This window comes from Bufo bufo, chromosome 4, assembly GCF_905171765.1.
Source record: "Bufo bufo chromosome 4, aBufBuf1.1, whole genome shotgun sequence".
Taxonomy (NCBI): Eukaryota; Metazoa; Chordata; class Amphibia; order Anura; family Bufonidae; genus Bufo; species Bufo bufo.
Genome location: NC_053392.1, coordinates 166,713,016 through 166,729,463, shown reverse-complemented (window position 1 = coordinate 166,729,463; position 16,448 = coordinate 166,713,016). Strand labels below are relative to the sequence as shown.

The window sequence follows — 16,448 nt, the reverse complement described above, 5'->3', positions numbered from 1 at the left end:
TCACGGAATACCTTGGGGTGTCTTCTTTCCAAAATGGGGTCACTTGTGGGGTAGTTATACTGCCCTGGTATTCTAGGGGCCCAAATGTGTGGTAAGAAGTTTGAAATCAAATTCAGGAAAAAATGAGGAGTGAAATCCGAAAGGTGCTCTTTGGAATATGGGCCCCTTTGCCCACCTAGGCTGCAAAAAAGTGTCACACATCTGGTATCCCCGTACTCAGGAGAAGTTGAGGAATGTGTTTTGGGGTGTCTTTTTACATATACCCATGCTGGGTGAGATAAATATCTTGGTCAAATGACAACTTTGTATAAAAAAATGGGAAAAGTTGTCTTTTGCCAAGATATTTCTCTCACCCAGCATGGGTATATATAAAATGACACCCCAAAACACATTCCCCACCTTCTCCTGAGTACGGAGATACCAGATGTGTGACACTTTTTTGCAGCCTAGGTGGGCAAAGGGGCCCATATTCCAAAGAGCACCTTTCGGATTTCACAGGTCATTTTTTACAGAATTTGATTTCAAACTCCTTACCACACATTTGGGCCCCTAGAATGCCAGGGCAGTATAACTACCCCACAAGTGACCCCATTTTGGAAAGAAGAGACCCCAAGGTATTCGCTGATGGGCATAGTGAGTTCATAGAACTTTTTATTTTTTGTCACAAGTTAGTGGAATATGAGACTTTGTAAGAAAAAAAAAAAAAAAAAAATCATAATTTTCCGCTAACTTGTGACAAAAAATAAAAAGTTCTATGAACTCACTATGCCCATCAGCGAATACCTTAGGGTGTGTACTTTCAGAAATGGGGTCATTTGTGGGGTGTTTGTACTGTCTGGCCATTGTAGAACCTCAGGAAACATGACAGGTGCTCAGAAAGTCAGAGCTGCTTCAAAAAGTGGAAATTCACATTTTTGTACCATAGTTTGTAAACGCTATAACTTTTACCCAAACCATTTTTTTTTTACCCAAACATTTTTTTTTTATCAAAGACATGTAGAACTATAAATTTAGAGCAAAATTTCTATATGGATGTCGTTTTTTTTTGCAAAATTTTACAACTGAAAGTGAAAAATGTCATTTTTTTGCAAAAAAATCGTTAAATTTCGATTAATAACAAAAAAAGTAAAAATGTCAGCAGCAATGAAATACCACCAAATGAAAGCTCTATTAGTGAGAAGAAAAGGAGGTAAAATTCATTTGGGTGGTAAGTTGCATGACCGAGCAATAAACGGTGAAAGTAGTGTAGGTCAGAAGTGTAAAAAGTGGCCTGGTCTTTCAGGGTGTTTAAGCACTGGGGGCTGAAGTGGTTAATGTCTGTCCCTCCTTTCTCAAAAACAAAAGACCGTCGAAAAACTACTAACCCCGGGCTGTGCGGAGGATGTCAGCCGGGGTGTATACGTTTTCTCCATACGAACATCTCAATTTGTGTTACCAGCGGTCATTGTTTTTGGTGTTAAGACGGAGTCTATTTCTGTTTTTCTAGGCAGTGGAGCAGGGGTAAACTTGATTGATGCCCATTTTGCCCGCACTATGGGTTTGTCTCTCTGTACGCTGCAGAGACCTATTCCCGTATTCGCTATAGATTCTGCTCCTCTGTCTCAGAGAAACCTCACCCACATTGTTCGTAATTTACACCTTCGGGTAGGGGACCACCATAATGAGTGTCTTTCATGTTACGTTCTGGAGGGCCTTCCCTCTCCGGTGGTATTGGGTCTTCCCTGGTTGGTAGCGCACAATCCAGTGGTGGATTGGCAGGCCAGGGAGATATTGGAGTGGAGTGAGCATTGCAGAGAGAATTGCTTAAATAACAATTGCTTAATCGCCTCCATAGCTTCCCTACCTACATTTATTTCGGACTTTGAGGACGTTTTTTCTGAAAAGGGTTGTCAGAAACTACCACCTCATCGTCCTTATGATTGCCCGGTTAACCTGATTCCCGGGGCAAAATTACCCAAGTCCAGGTTGTATAATCTTTCGGGTCCCGAGAGACAAGCCATGAAAGATTATATCTCCGAGAGTCTGGCTAAGGGACACATCAGACCCTCTTCTTCACCTGTGGCTGCAGGGTTTTTCTTTGTTAAAAAGAAAGATGGGGGCCTGCGTCCTTGCTTAGATTTCCGTGAGTTAAACCAGATAACCATCCATGACCCATACCCTCTTCCTCTCATTCCTGACCTTTTTAATCAGATTGCGGGTGCTAAGTGGTTCTCCAAACTTGATCTTAGGGGGGCCTACAATCTGATTCGTATCAGGGAAGGGGATGAGTGGAAGACAGCTTTTAACACCCCTGAGGGGCATTATGAAAATCTTGTTATGCCTTTCGGTCTGACCAATGCCCCTGCTGTCTTCCAACATTTCGTTAATGATATTTTTAGTCATCTCATCGGCAGGTTTGTAGTCATATACCTAGATGATATCTTAATTTATTCGGCTGATCTGAAAACACATGAGGTGCATGTCGGGCAAGTACTGCAGGTCCTACGGACGAATAAATTATATGCGAAAATTGAAAAATGTGTCTTCGCTGTTCAGGAATTACAGTTCCTGGGATATCTATTATCTGCTTCAGGTTTCCGCATGGATCCTGGGAAGGTCCAGGCAATTTTAGATTGGGATCTTCCTGAGAACCTTAAAGCCCTACAACGGTTTTTGGGTTTCGCTAATTTCTATAGAAAGCTCATTAAAAATTATTCAGTGATCGTTAAACCCCTTACCGACATGACTAGGAAGGGGACGGATTTTTCCAAATGGTCTGACGCCGCTAAAGATGCATTTTCCTCTCTAAAGGAGAGGTTTACCTCGGCACCTGTTCTAATTCAACCTGATGTCTCCCAGCCTTTTATTGTCGAGGTAGATGCGTCAAAGGTGGGAGTGGGAGCTGTATTGTCTCAGGGTCCGTCTCCTGGCAAATGGCGTCCTTGCGCTTTCTTTTCCAAAAAATTATCTTCTGCAGAGAAGAATTATGATATTGGAAATAGGGAACTGTTGGCGATTAAACTGGCGCTTGAAGAGTGGCGTCACTTCTTAGAGGGAGCAATCCACCCCGTCACAGTGATTACGGATCACAAGAACCTTCTGTACCTAGAATCGGCTAAACGTCTCACCCCTAGACAAGCTAGGTGGTCGCTATTCTTTACCAGATTTAACTTTGTAATCACCTATCGTCCTGGGGCAAAAAATACCAAGGCAGACGCATTATCTCGTAGTTTCCCTGGAGGGGGTAATGTTTGTGATCCGGTACCTATTTTACAAAGAGGAGTGGTTGTCTCTGCTGTACACTCTGTTCTAGAGGGAAAGGTGTTAGAGGCTCAGGGGGACGCCCCGGCCTCTTGCCCCTCAGAGAAATTGTTTGTACCGTTAAACCTGCATCTTGAATTATTAAAAGAACATCATAATTCGGCACTTGCTGGACACCCGGGTAGTAAAGCAACCTTGGAGCTTTTATCTCGTCGTTTTTGGTGGCCAAGGTTGCGTCAGGATGTAATGGATTTCGTGTCTACTTGTTCTACTTGTGCACGCGCGAAAGTCTCTCATACACGTCCAGCAGGGTCTTTATTGCCACTTTTCATTCCCAATAGGCCATGGACACATCTGTCTATGGATTTCATCACTGACTTACCGTTGTCGGCGGGTAAAACAGTTATCTTGGTAGTAGTAGACAGGTTTAGCAAAATGGTACACTTTATTGCGCTACCCGCACTTCCTAATGCTAAAACTCTCGCTCAGGTGTTTATCAGTGAAATCGTGAAGCTTCACGGGGTCCCTTCCGATGTGGTTTCGGATCGGGGAACCCAGTTTATTTCTAAGTTTTGGAAAGCTTTTTGTTCCCGTTTGGGGGTTCACTTGTCCTTTTCCTCAGCTTTCCATCCTCAGTCGAATGGACAGACTGAGCGTACCAACCAAAACCTAGAAACATATTTAAGGTGTTTTGTGTCTGAAAACCAAGAGTTGTGGTCATCATACTTACCGTTAGCTGAGTTTGCCATAAATAATCATTATCAGGAGTCCACTGGCAAGTCACCATTCCTTGGTGCATACGGTTTTCATCCCCAATTTTGTACTTTCAAAGAGGGGGGGTCTTCTGGGGTTCCCGAAGAGGAAAGGTTTTCTTCATCTCTTTCATCGGTATGGCAGAAGGTGCAAGTTAACTTGAAAAAGTGTGTAAATATAAATGCATGGCCGATAAGAAACGGTCGCCAGGTCCGGACCTAGGAGTGAATGACTATGTGTGGTTGTCTACTAGGAATATTAAGTTGAAGGTTCCTTCTTGGAAACTGGGTCCTAGGTTCATTGGTCCCTATAAAATAGTAGCCCTCATTAACCCTGTGGCTTTTCGCCTGGAGCTACCTCAGACTTTTAAGATCCATAACGTCTTCCATAAATCGTTACTCAAGAAGTATGTTCCACCTCTAGAACCATCGCCGCTGCCACCTCCTCCTGTTATTGTGGATGGTAATCTGGAGTTTCAAATAGCCAGAATTGTTGATTCTCGTCGGGTCCGCCGCTCTCTTCAGTATCTTGTGCATTGGAGGGGTTACGGTCCCGAGGAAAGAATGTGGGTTCCAGCGTCAGAGGTAAACGCCAACAGGTTAATTCAGACTTTCCATGCCTCTCATCCGGAGAGACCTGGTCCTGAGTGTCCGGAGGCCCCTCGTGAAAGGGGGGGTACTGTCACGAGGGTATCAAGAGCCACGTCTGACTCCGTTATACCCGGGGTCAGGAAGTCGCAGCGGGTGGCTGCGCGCTCTATATCTAAAGATCATGGTGTTTCTTAGTTATTGTTTTCTGTGTTTGCCTTGCTATCCTTTTTGTCTCTCTCAGGGATCCGTAGCTTCTCCTCCTCAGCTGTTTCGTGTCTGCCACTCCCTACCTCCTTATATTCTCCCCTCACACTTCTCTAGTTGCCAGTTATAGAGCTTCCTGCCTGGACATCTATACTGACCCACTGGAGTGGTTAATCCTGGTTGTTGTTCCTGTGTGCTACCCTCCGGATCCCTGTTTGGCTTATTGTTGTCTCCTGTTGTCGCCCACCTGGGAATATATGTTGAGTCTGTGTTGTCTGTCCTCCCCTTGGTGTTTTCCCTTAGAATTAGTGGTGCGGACTAGTGTTCCTATCGCCCTGTTCACTACCTAGGGCTCAGCTCAGGGAAAGCCAGGGCTTTAGGCACGTGATCGGTGTACGGGTGAGGAACCCGTCTAGGGACGTCAGGGCAGCCAGGTGCCAGCCGCCAGGTGAGTCAGGGGTCACCATCTTCCCTCTCACTTGGGCAGGGCCTTCCTCGTTCCCTCCCTCTGTGTCACGTATGTGATAGCCACGCCGACCGTGATAGTGTCCTGAAGAGGTTAAAAGGACTTTTGGGTCTCTGAAAAGTTTTTTGTAGAAAAATCTTCCTATTACACTCCCTACACTGTCTGTACCTTCCTATGCACAGCTCTCTCTAATACTGAGCAATTTAGCGCAGATTGCGATACAAACATATATTGCTGCTGTCACACACAATAGTCGTTACAAGGACTTTTGGGTCTCTGAAACATTTTGTATAGAAATAATATTCAATTACACGCCCTACACTGTCTGTCCCTTCCTATGCTCAGCTCTCCCTGACTTAGAATGAGCCGAACACGCGTCATTGGGTGCTATATAGCACCCAATGACGCGTTCCGGCCAGCCAATATCTGTAATGCCAGTACATTACAGTGAGGGCAGTAGTTACCTGCACGTTTATTGGCTGCTTAGCAGACGCGAAAAGTGCGGGGAGGAGACTCGAGCATTGCGCTCGAGCACATGCGGTACTCGGCCGAGGACCGCCATGTGCCGAGCATAGCGATGCTCGAGCCAAACTGGTATTCAGCTGAGCATGCCCGCTCAACACTAATAATTTGTCCAAAGGAGCATTGCCTGAAAACGAAGGGAAAAATCCCTCATTTACCCCTACGTGAGTTCCCTGGCATAAAATGTTGTAAACTCCATGTTTGCAACTTTTTGAATGCCATTACAACTAAATCTAGGCACAAGTGGCATTTCTACACCACCTTTGCCACTTTCTGAGAAGTGGCAAGGGTGTTGACGAAGGGGAGGGAGCTTGGCCAGCAGGGTCGGCACATTTATCTTCTTTTATGCCAAGTTTCTGGTGTAAAAGAAGACGGAATTCTACAATAGTTCCAAGCTGTCGCAAATATCAGTTTAAGCACGCGGACTGCCGTAGGATGCACCAAATTTATGACCAGGGCTGCACCTCGCCATAAATTAAGTGCAGGGGATATCATAGGCCACTGTGCTTTTACTATTGTACTTTCAGCTACATGGCAATCGTTTGATTTTACAGGATGTGCTAACATTTTCTGTTGCAGTATGGTATGCATTAGGAAGTGTGGAGGCCTCCATCTTGGTCATGCGCTCCTAACACTGCCATCTTTTCCACAGGCTGTTTTTAATTAGTGCAGTATATAGATGGCACAAGGGGAGGTATCATGAAGAGTAGATTCAGTATATACCATATGTGGAATCTGCTCTCCCTAAATCCATTTGAGGCCAGCTGGGAAAAGGAGAGGTATCATATAGAGTAGTTTACCATCTAAAATGAGGTCACCTTGCCGTGGTGGGAGGGCACAGAAGATTTTGATTAACATATATTTGGTAAGTACTTTATATTCATTCTATATAGTGAATATAGCATTAGTTTATTTAGTCCATGGGGGACATTTATCAAAAGGAAAACTGGATGAGTTACCCATAGCAACTATTCAGATTCCAGCTTTCATTTTTCAGAGCTCCTTTGGAAAATGAAAGGTGGAATCTGATTGGTTGCTATGGGCAAACTAGGCCAGTTTTCCTCTGCACCACTTTTGATAAATCTCACCTTATGTTTGCAGAGTGCTGTTACATTGTGTGTGCCTTTACTATAATGGATGCCCTTATCAGACAGGAAAGCTATACACCTGATTAGAGACTCCTAAAGTCTAGAACTGGCAGCTACATGTCTCCTGAGATTTAGAATATGCCTGTTACGTGCACATACATAATAATATACATATGGGTATCTTATAGATATTCATTTAAAGTTTATATAACCATATAGATTATGACAAGCAGACAAATATTTCCCTCTCATGTTTGGTGCAGACAAAGTATGACATTCCTGTGGAAAAATGTACATCTTCAATGTTGCTGCCTGTGGCAATGTTTGTTCTTCAACCCTTAACACTGAGCAAGATTGATGGTTTTACTGTATTCACACATGTAGCATGAATCACAAGTTTGCTTTTCAGTGAGACAAAAACGAGTCAGCCTTTCACACAGGAGTGGGAAAATGGCTCCAACAATCAATTTCACGTCCCCCACACACACTTAATAAGCGTAACCCCTTTTTAAAGCTTAAAGGGAACCAGTGATCATGACAATGCTAAATAATTTGCAGGCAGCATGTTATAGAGCAGGAGGAAGATTCAGTAAAAATTGTATGTCATTCATTCATATTCCTGTTCCTTTTGGACTTAGGAGTCAGGGAGGCGGTCCTATCAGTGACTGACAGCCTTCCCTCTATGACTGTGTATACAGAGAGAGCTGTCAATCACTGATCGGACCTTCTTGACTTCAAAGTCCAGAATAAGCAGGAATTTAAATGTATAAAATACAAGTTTTACTGAATCTTTTCCCATCAAACTTTATATAATCTGCTCAGCTCCTCCTGCTCTATAACATGCTGCCTGCAGATTAGTTTGCATTTTCATGGTGAAAGGTTCTTTAAAAGGGTTTTTTGATTTTTATACTCTGGATAGGTCATCAGTATCTGATCAGTGGGGGCCCAACAGCTGGGGCCCCCGCTGATCAGCTGTTTGAGAAGGAACCGTTACTCCTGTGAGCGCCGTAGCCTTCTCTCTGCTTTTCCTAGGCCAAGTGACGACACGCTCATGTGCCTAGGAGCAGCTCAGCCCCATTCAAGTGAATGGGGCTGAGCATGATACCAAGCACAGCCACTATACAATGTGCAATGCTGTGCTTGGTGAGTTTCAAAACAGCTTGGTGTTGGACTCCCACCGATCAGATACTGATGACCTATCCAGAATATAAAACTCCAGGAGAACCCTTTTAAAGGGGCTGTCTGAGTGTCTAATAATAATGGCCTATCCTGAGGATAGGTCTGGCAGATGTCTAACTCCTGGCATCCCCACTGATCAGCTGTTTGAGGAGGCCATGGCACCCTGGAGAGCCTTGCAACCCACTCGTAGCTTACTAAGCACAGCACCGTACATTGTATAGCGGCTGTGCTTGGTATTGCAGCTCAGCTCCATTCACTTGAATGGGACTAAACTATGCCTAGGGCCTGTGACCAATAAATGTGACGTCACAGACCCATCAAGAGACCGCAGCACTTACTGGAGAGCTGTGGCCTCTTCAAACAGCAAGAGTCAGACCCCTGCCAGAATGATACTGATCACGGATACGTCATCAATATAAAAATCTCAACCCCCTTTATTATATACCAGTCTTTATTATCAAATTGATTAAAAAGATACGTTGGTTAGCTGAGGTTATGGGATCCAAACATTGGGACCCCCATGGTCTTAAGAACGGGGCCCCCGTACCTCAAAATGAATGGAGTGTCAGGTCAAGCGTGCATACTACGGCTTCGCTCATTCTTTATGGGACCTGCCCAGAGATAGACCAGTGCAGCGCTCGGCTATTTCTTTCAATCGCAACAAGATGAACGGTGTGGCTGTGCGCACGCTCAATCTGTAACTCCATTCATTTCTGTCGCATCTATTTCATACAACTGTTTGCTGTGCCATCCCTCTATTATTCCTACTATAAGTTTATGTGTGACTTGGCAGCAGTCTTCAATAAAGGTCCAACTGGGTGTTACCAATTAGGGGTGTACCTGCACGCTGTCAGACTGTCCAAGGACACCCCCCCCCCCTCCCAACTGATAACATCCAGTTGGAACTTTATTGCAGATTACTGGTAATTCATTCATAAACCTAGATAACAAAGAAATCCTACATGTGAAAAGATGATCCAGAATTGTTATTACATGGAGAATGCAAGTAGTTACTAAAACAGACATGTCAGGAGGAGTGACTGGTCCTCTATAAATAATGACATTTTGGCTGCCTGCAGTCACCACTAGGGGGAGAAAATGTCTCAGTGTAGACCAACAGTATGTAGCAAGCTTAAACAAGTGGTGACTGTGGGCATTTAGAATTTCTATATATAAGGAAAGAAAATCAGGGAAATTACTACTGCACAGAGATCTGGCCCATGTAAATATATTATGAAATGATTTAGTCGCGATACATAGAGCACAGAGCTGTACCCAAAGGGGTTGTCCGCCGGGAAGTGGTCGGGACTGTGTCTCATCTCGCCTTAGTAACGATGAGGTGAAAAAATTCCTTTAACTACTTAGCCCTAAAACTGAATTGTCTCTGTTAAGGTCTTTTTACATGGACTGATAATCAGGCCAATTATCGGGGATGAGCGTTTGCAGAAATGCTTGTTCCCAATAAACGCCTGTGTAAAAGGTGTCAGCGATCACCTAGGGCAGTGTTGGCGAACCTATGGCACGGGTGCCAGAGGCGGCACTCGGAGACCTCTCTGTGGGCACCCACACCCTGGAAAAAGTCTATGGCACACTAATATGACTTAGATTTTTCCTGCCCTTCATCAGCGCAGGGCTCGCTATGAACAGCACAGGCAGCGCACTGAGTGTAGCAGGCTATTATAGCTAAATGATAGAGTACATGGAAGATAGACTATGTTTGACTGTAGAATTCAGGTTAAATTACCGTGTTGGCACTTTGCAATAAATAAGTGGGCTTTGGGTTGAAGTTTGGGCACTCAGTCTCTAAAAGGTTCACCATCACTGACCTAGGGAATGAGCAAATACTTGTTGATCGTGTGATAGTGTTTTTCAGGCGGCACAAAAAAAAAATCATCATTCCTGTGCAGCAGCTATTAACAGTGATCTTCTGCCCAGGAACAATGACTTTCTATGTGGACAAGCGGTCACTGTATCAATTGCTCATCCCCATACAGTGGGGCGATTGCTGCATGTATATACAGATCTAATCTCCGCTGACGAGTAGGTAGTTATCAGGAACATTTAGTTTATTCCCAATAATTGCTTGATATATTGGTCCATGTAAAAGGACCTTTACCCAATAAAAAGTAACTGGCAAGTATTTAAATGGCTCCTGGCCCATGTAGACTGTTTATTCCTCACTGGTGCTAGTCTCAGTAAAGCCGTAAGATCCCAAATACGACACCTAGGAAGGCTCTTCCACAGAGCTCCATAATTTAAACGCTTTAAACAAATATACTAAAAAAAAAAATCTAAAAATCACAAAATTTAGTTCGTTTTCTCAACAATATACCTTCACCTTTCTACCTCTTTCACCTTTGATTTCTCCCAATCGGCATCCTATTTCATATGCCCTGGGGTTCCTCACAGGTAAATGCCTTCAGGTAAGAAATCACAGCACATTTCTATATCAATTTGGTCGTGAACATGTATGTGATAGTAACTTGGCAGTATCAAATGTATTACTTAATCACAAATTCTCAGAAATTGTTATAACAAGTTTCTTACAAGATAGAAAAAGAGGCTACATGAGCTGTATGTGAAATGTAAAAAATGTGATTAGTCTCTGCAAGATTTCCATATCCTACCATAATATAATAAAACCATGATAGAACTCTGCTCCCTGACACTACAGACTTCCCAGCACCTACCGAGAGCAGTTCGCCACTGCAGTTTTACCTTTGGTCCGGTAATATGTCACAAAAAGGACTACAACAGCAGCAACTTACCCCGGTGACAGCATGTGGATCGCTACCAGCTCAGCCCAGCAGGCGTACTTGTTAGAAACTTGGAGGCCAAATAAACTGGTGGATCCTCCAGGGTAATAATGATTCGTAAGGACTTTCAAGGCAAACAGAACCCCTAGAAATAAGCAAATAAACGATTAAGATACAATAAAAAAAAGTACATACCACATTCACATATATAAAATCATTGAATACCAGAACATATAACATATGTTATATGAGAGGGTCATACAGGTGAAAAATAATGCTAAGCAGCCGCTCACACTCACCATTCAGATAACCATGTGACTGAGACATGGTCTATTCATGCACTGTGGTCATGTTAAGCGCATGCTGCGTTTTGTAAAAAATCTTGGCCAAAAAAACAAAAAACTGTAGAAACCATTGAAACCTGATCTGTGTGTAATAACAACCCTAAGTATCCACCCCATCCTGCCTGGTAGAAGTGTTTTCCACCTCTATGACCTACCTTGTGTGGTGCTATGGATTTTCTGCATCCTGCTGGGAACTAGTACTTAACCGGCCCTTGTATAAGTACAGTATGGCGATGAAGATATGGCGCCAGATGCAAACTGACTCCATGAGAAACTATAGGATAAGTTTCCCTCTGCCTTGTTTCTGCTAGCTGCAGGGGAAAAAATGGGATGCCAAACATATGCGAATGGGCTCTTGGAAATTTTTGCTATATGACATCTTCAAAACGAACAATTGTATAAAGGGGTTTTCCCGAAGTTTAATATTGATGGGCTATCCTCGGGGTAGGCCATCAACATCTGATCGTTGGGGTCGGACTCCTGGCTGATCAGCTGTTTGAAGAGGCCACAATGCACCTGTGAGCACCTGTGAAAACCCCTTTAATATTCTCAACCAGGTTTTTGGCACAAAATATTAATGTAAAGTATGCCAGTCCTAAGGTGGTGTAAGGATGTGAAAAGTGCACTGAATTTATCATTATGAGTGTGGCATTCTAATGAAGCTGGCTCAGTTTCAGCCTATCTGGTCTAGCTTTATCCTGTGTAACTTTACTACTGTCATGGCAGTGCTCTACGCATGCCACCATCCTGCTATCCAGGCCAGATACGGGCACCATTTAACTCATCCCCCTGATGCTGCCCAGTGGCCGGTCCCTGCCAGCCCTCCTTAGGTCCCTAGCTGACTCTTAAAGGGCCAGCGCAAATGTTCTGCATTATTCCCAGCCAATGGCAGGACATCTGTGTGTTCTTAAGGCTCATTTTCACAGGGAGAGGTGCCTGAGCAAAAGGTTTCCTGGTTCACTAGTTACCAGTAAAGGTGTGCTATTCCGACCATCTGCCCATGTACCGAACCTCTACCTGTGTTACCGATTCTGACCATCTGCTGCCTGTCCTTACTTCAGCCTGTTTCTCGTATTGATACATTGCTGCCTGCTCTGACCTCTGACTAGTCTCTCGAATACACATGAACTCTCCCTTCCCTGACCTCGGTCTCCTATCCGACTATAAATACTGCCTGACCCCTCAGTGCTTTGCACCAATGTCTTTGACCCCCATTGGTCAGTTGCCAACTACACTGGGAATATCCCAGTGCAAATTATAGTAAATCCAGTGGGTCATAGAGGCTCCACTCCCTTCCGTTAAGCAAAAAGTTCAAAAAGTGGCAAATTATGGTGTGCGCCATAATTTGTGACTTTTTAATGCTACAAACAAGTGATTAATCTCCCCAACAAGTCTCATCTCATCAATTTTGCTATTTTCCTAAAGCACAGTCACAAAGGGTCCTCTTTAAACAATGAAAACCAAAAACACAAATATCCCCCTCATATAGTATACTAACCCAAATTGTTAAAAACCAAAAGTATATGGGAGAAAAGATCCAAACTTATTAAATCAAGCCACCACAAATGATCATGGTGCAACAATTCATTTTACTTATCATCAAAAGTTCGAACAGATTGACAAGACACAATGTAAAAAATATAAAAAGTCTCCTGTGGTGGGGCTGGTCTGGAGGCAGGATTGGTCAGTGCTAGTGCAATAATAGTAGGTCTATAGTATAAATGATATACAATGAATTCAGATCAATGACATGATTGGAAGTCAATATAATATAACATTAATTTAGGAATATGTAAATCAGTAATGAAAGTAGTAAGAAAAGAAAATGTGGAAAATACAAAACAGAAATCAACCAGCAATAGTGATCCTGCTATGATCTAGACCACCGCCAATCACTGACATACGTTTCACCGTCAGCTTACTCACAACCCCATGCGCGTCAGCGAGTGGCGATGGTATAGAGTTAGACCATAGCAGGCTCACTATTGCTGGTTGGTTTCGGTTTTGTATTTTCCACTAGAATATTATTTTTACTTCAGAACTTTCCAATCATGCTATAGGTTATTCACTAATCATGTTATATGGTCGATTTATTTTCTTACAACCTTCATCACTGATCTACATATTGTTAAAATCATGTTCTAGTTATTATATTGACTTCCAATCATGTTAATAATCTGAATTTAATGACTCCAAATACCATTTACATATACCATCTATAGACCTACTATTATTGCTCTAGCACTGTCTGACCAATCCTGCCTCCAGACCACCAGAGATCTTTTTATATTTTTAACATTGTGTCTTGTCAATCTGTTTGAACTTTTGATGATAAATCAAATGACTTGTTGCACATTTGTGGTGGTTTGAGTTAATAAGTTTGGATCTTGATCCCATATACTTTGACTGTTTGTTTAAATAATGACCTATAAAATGGAGCTTCTCTTAGTAACTATAAAGCGTCCATACGTATTTAATAGCTGTTGGCCGAATGATCGTTCAGCCGACAGCCATCTCTCCCGACTCCTTCCTGGCTTCCTCATGCACATTCCTATTGGCCAAATGTGTATTCTATGGGGAGAGCGGAGAAGGCAGCTGCCAGATGCTTGTGGCGAAAATAATAATTTCGCCGTCCCTGCCTTGTCTCCCTGACATAATCTGGAGTGTCTGCCGGAACTGCCATTCTCGTTCGGCCAACAAAAGACTAGTGTGTATGGCCAGGTTTGGAGAGTGGCATGGGCAGATGACACATTACCAAAACTTCCACCTCAAGAGTTTCTGTACAGAAGATGGTTGTTAATGTCCAGCACTGAAGAACAAAAGAAAACAAATGTATACGGCTGGCTCACAGAATATTATTACATTTAATGTTCATCTAAAACATACACCATTCAAAACATAATATAATCACATATTAATATTTCTACAGTCTTGGGCCCCCTACATGTGTAATTTAAAACTGGCGGCTTTTGTGACTGTTATCTCGCTCTCATTTAGTGTATTAACTCCTGTATTTTATACCAGTTCACACCTATATGGATGTAGTTTATAGAGATTTAGATGTATAAAATACAGGAGTTAATACACTAAGGCCTCTTGCACACGAACGTTTTCTTTCCCCGTTTACGTTCCGTATTCGGACCATATACGGAACCATTTATTTCAATGGATCAGCAAAAAAACGGAAGGCACTCTGTATGCCTTCCATTTTCATATTTCCGTTCCGTTCAAAGATAGAAAATGTCCTATTATTGTTCGCATAACAGACAAGGATAGTACTGTTCTATTAGGGGCCAGCTGTTCCGTTCCGCAAAAAATCGGAATGCACACAGACTCCATCTGTATTTTTTGCGGACCACAAAATACTAAAAAAGCCATACGGTCGTGTGCAAGAGGCCTAAATGAGAGCAAGCTAACAGTCACAAAAGCCGCCAGTTTTAAATTATACATGCGCGAGTTCCGCATGTAAGGGCATTAAGATAAAAGGGACTAAGACTATAGAAATATTAATATATGATTATATTATGTTTTTAATGGTGCATGTTTTTAGATGAACATTAAATGTATTAATATTCTGTGAGCCAGCAGTATACATTTGTTTGCATTTATCTCAGTGTCCGAAGGTAGTAGGCAGGCAGTTCTCCAGATAGTTAGGATCTGGTGAGCATACCCATATTAATTATATATTGTATAACATTCAAGAACAAAAGACACTTTTTGATTTCTTTTACGCATAACATTTAGATCTGCACTGGAGCTTAACTACAAAAAAATGACATCTCCAACATACAGATGTGTCATTCCTTACCTTTCCTCTTAGCTCGAGACAAGTGGTGCAAGACAACCAGCTCACAGCATCTGACAGAGTAAGGCTATTTTCACACTAGCGTTATTGCTGGACCCAGCAGGGTTCAGCAAAAACGCTTCCGTTACTGATAATACGTTATGAACGGATCTGGTTGTATTATCTGTAACATAGCAAGGACGGATCCGTCATGAACTCCATTGAAAGTCAATAGGGGACGGATCCGTTTTCTATTGTGTCAGAGAAAACGGATCCGTCCCCATTGGCTTGCATTGTGGGTCATGACAGATCCGTCTTGCTCCGCATCCCAGGACGGAAAGCGAACCGCAGCATGCTGCGGTTTGCTCTCCGGTATGAGAACGTAACGGAATACATTTTGGAGCATTCCATTCTGTTCAGTTACGTATTGTCCCCAGTGACGGATCTCAATACCGGAAAATATTAACGCTAGTACATTTTTTTCAAAACTGGTCATCTCACTCAAGCTCATCTTGGGATGTCTCAAGCCAAGAGAAAAGTTATGGAACTACTCGTGCCCTGTACTGATGACAGGTCACCAGAACTTCCACCCCATAGAGTTGTCCAGGGGACATGATATGTAAATTGGATATATTAACTACATACCAGAGAATCCCACAGCACATTGCATCCTGTAAGATGGGTCATCCATGGTCTCAGCTAGGAGTAATTCCAGGAGAACATAAACCACTCCGATGAGCTGAGAGAAGACAGCAATTATCAGTGCAAACTGAACACTTCCCAGCCTTTGCTCTAGCTTGGTGCCCTTCCATAAGAGAGACACCATGTTAAAGTACAGGTGCCAGTCATCGGCATGGTGAAATGGAGATAGGAGCAGGCGCTGCCAGTCTCCTCGGTGGTAGCCCTCATGTACGCTAATACAAACATAATGCAGATGCTTTACAGGGTTTAGAAAAAGATAGACATTCAGTCCAAGTGTCGCCAACGTCACGGGGGGGATGTTGTTGAGTCCAAATTGATAAATTTGGGCAAATAGTAGTAGAAGCCCAGTGTTAGCTCTTCTTTGCTGTCTGTGCATAGTGAAGTTTCATCCAGTTTAAAGCAAAGGAAAATAAACATCACCGGGATTTGCTGATCCTCATCTGAAAGACAAAATGTGATGAAATGGTTTAGAATAAATTAAGGAAAAAAATCTATGAAGAAAGCAGCTAAACTACAGTTATGACTATCACTGAATTTTGTTTCTGTAATCCGGGGCATTGAGAGGTATTATCCGTACTGAACTGCACATCCCAATATAAAGGATGTCCAAAAATAGACAACCCTATAAAAACGTCATGTGAACCCAGCCTTAGGCCACTTTCACACTGGCGTTTTGGCTTTCCGTTTGTGATCCGTTCAGGGCTCTCACAAGCGGTCCAAAACGGATCAGTTTTGTCCTAATACATTCTGAATGGAAAAGGATCCGCTCAGAATGTATCAGTTTGCCTCCGATCAGTCACCATTCCACTCTGGAGGCGGA

At 43.0% G+C, this 16,448-nt stretch overlaps 1 protein-coding gene across 2 annotated transcripts in view; it reads right to left on the bottom strand.

Moving 5' to 3' along the window:
- Positions 1–16,448, bottom strand: part of RHBDD1 (rhomboid domain containing 1) — a 137,208-nt gene that overhangs the window by 98,183 nt on the left and 22,577 nt on the right. For both annotated transcript variants that reach the window (XM_040428075.1, XM_040428076.1), the window contains exons 2-3: positions 15,572–16,068; positions 10,811–10,943 (exon numbers count right to left, since the gene is read on the bottom strand). In XM_040428075.1, coding sequence (XP_040284009.1) covers positions 10,811–10,943; positions 15,572–16,004 — 566 coding nt within the window. In that variant the 5' untranslated portion in view covers positions 16,005–16,068. The remainder of the gene's footprint in view (positions 1–10,810; positions 10,944–15,571; positions 16,069–16,448) is intronic.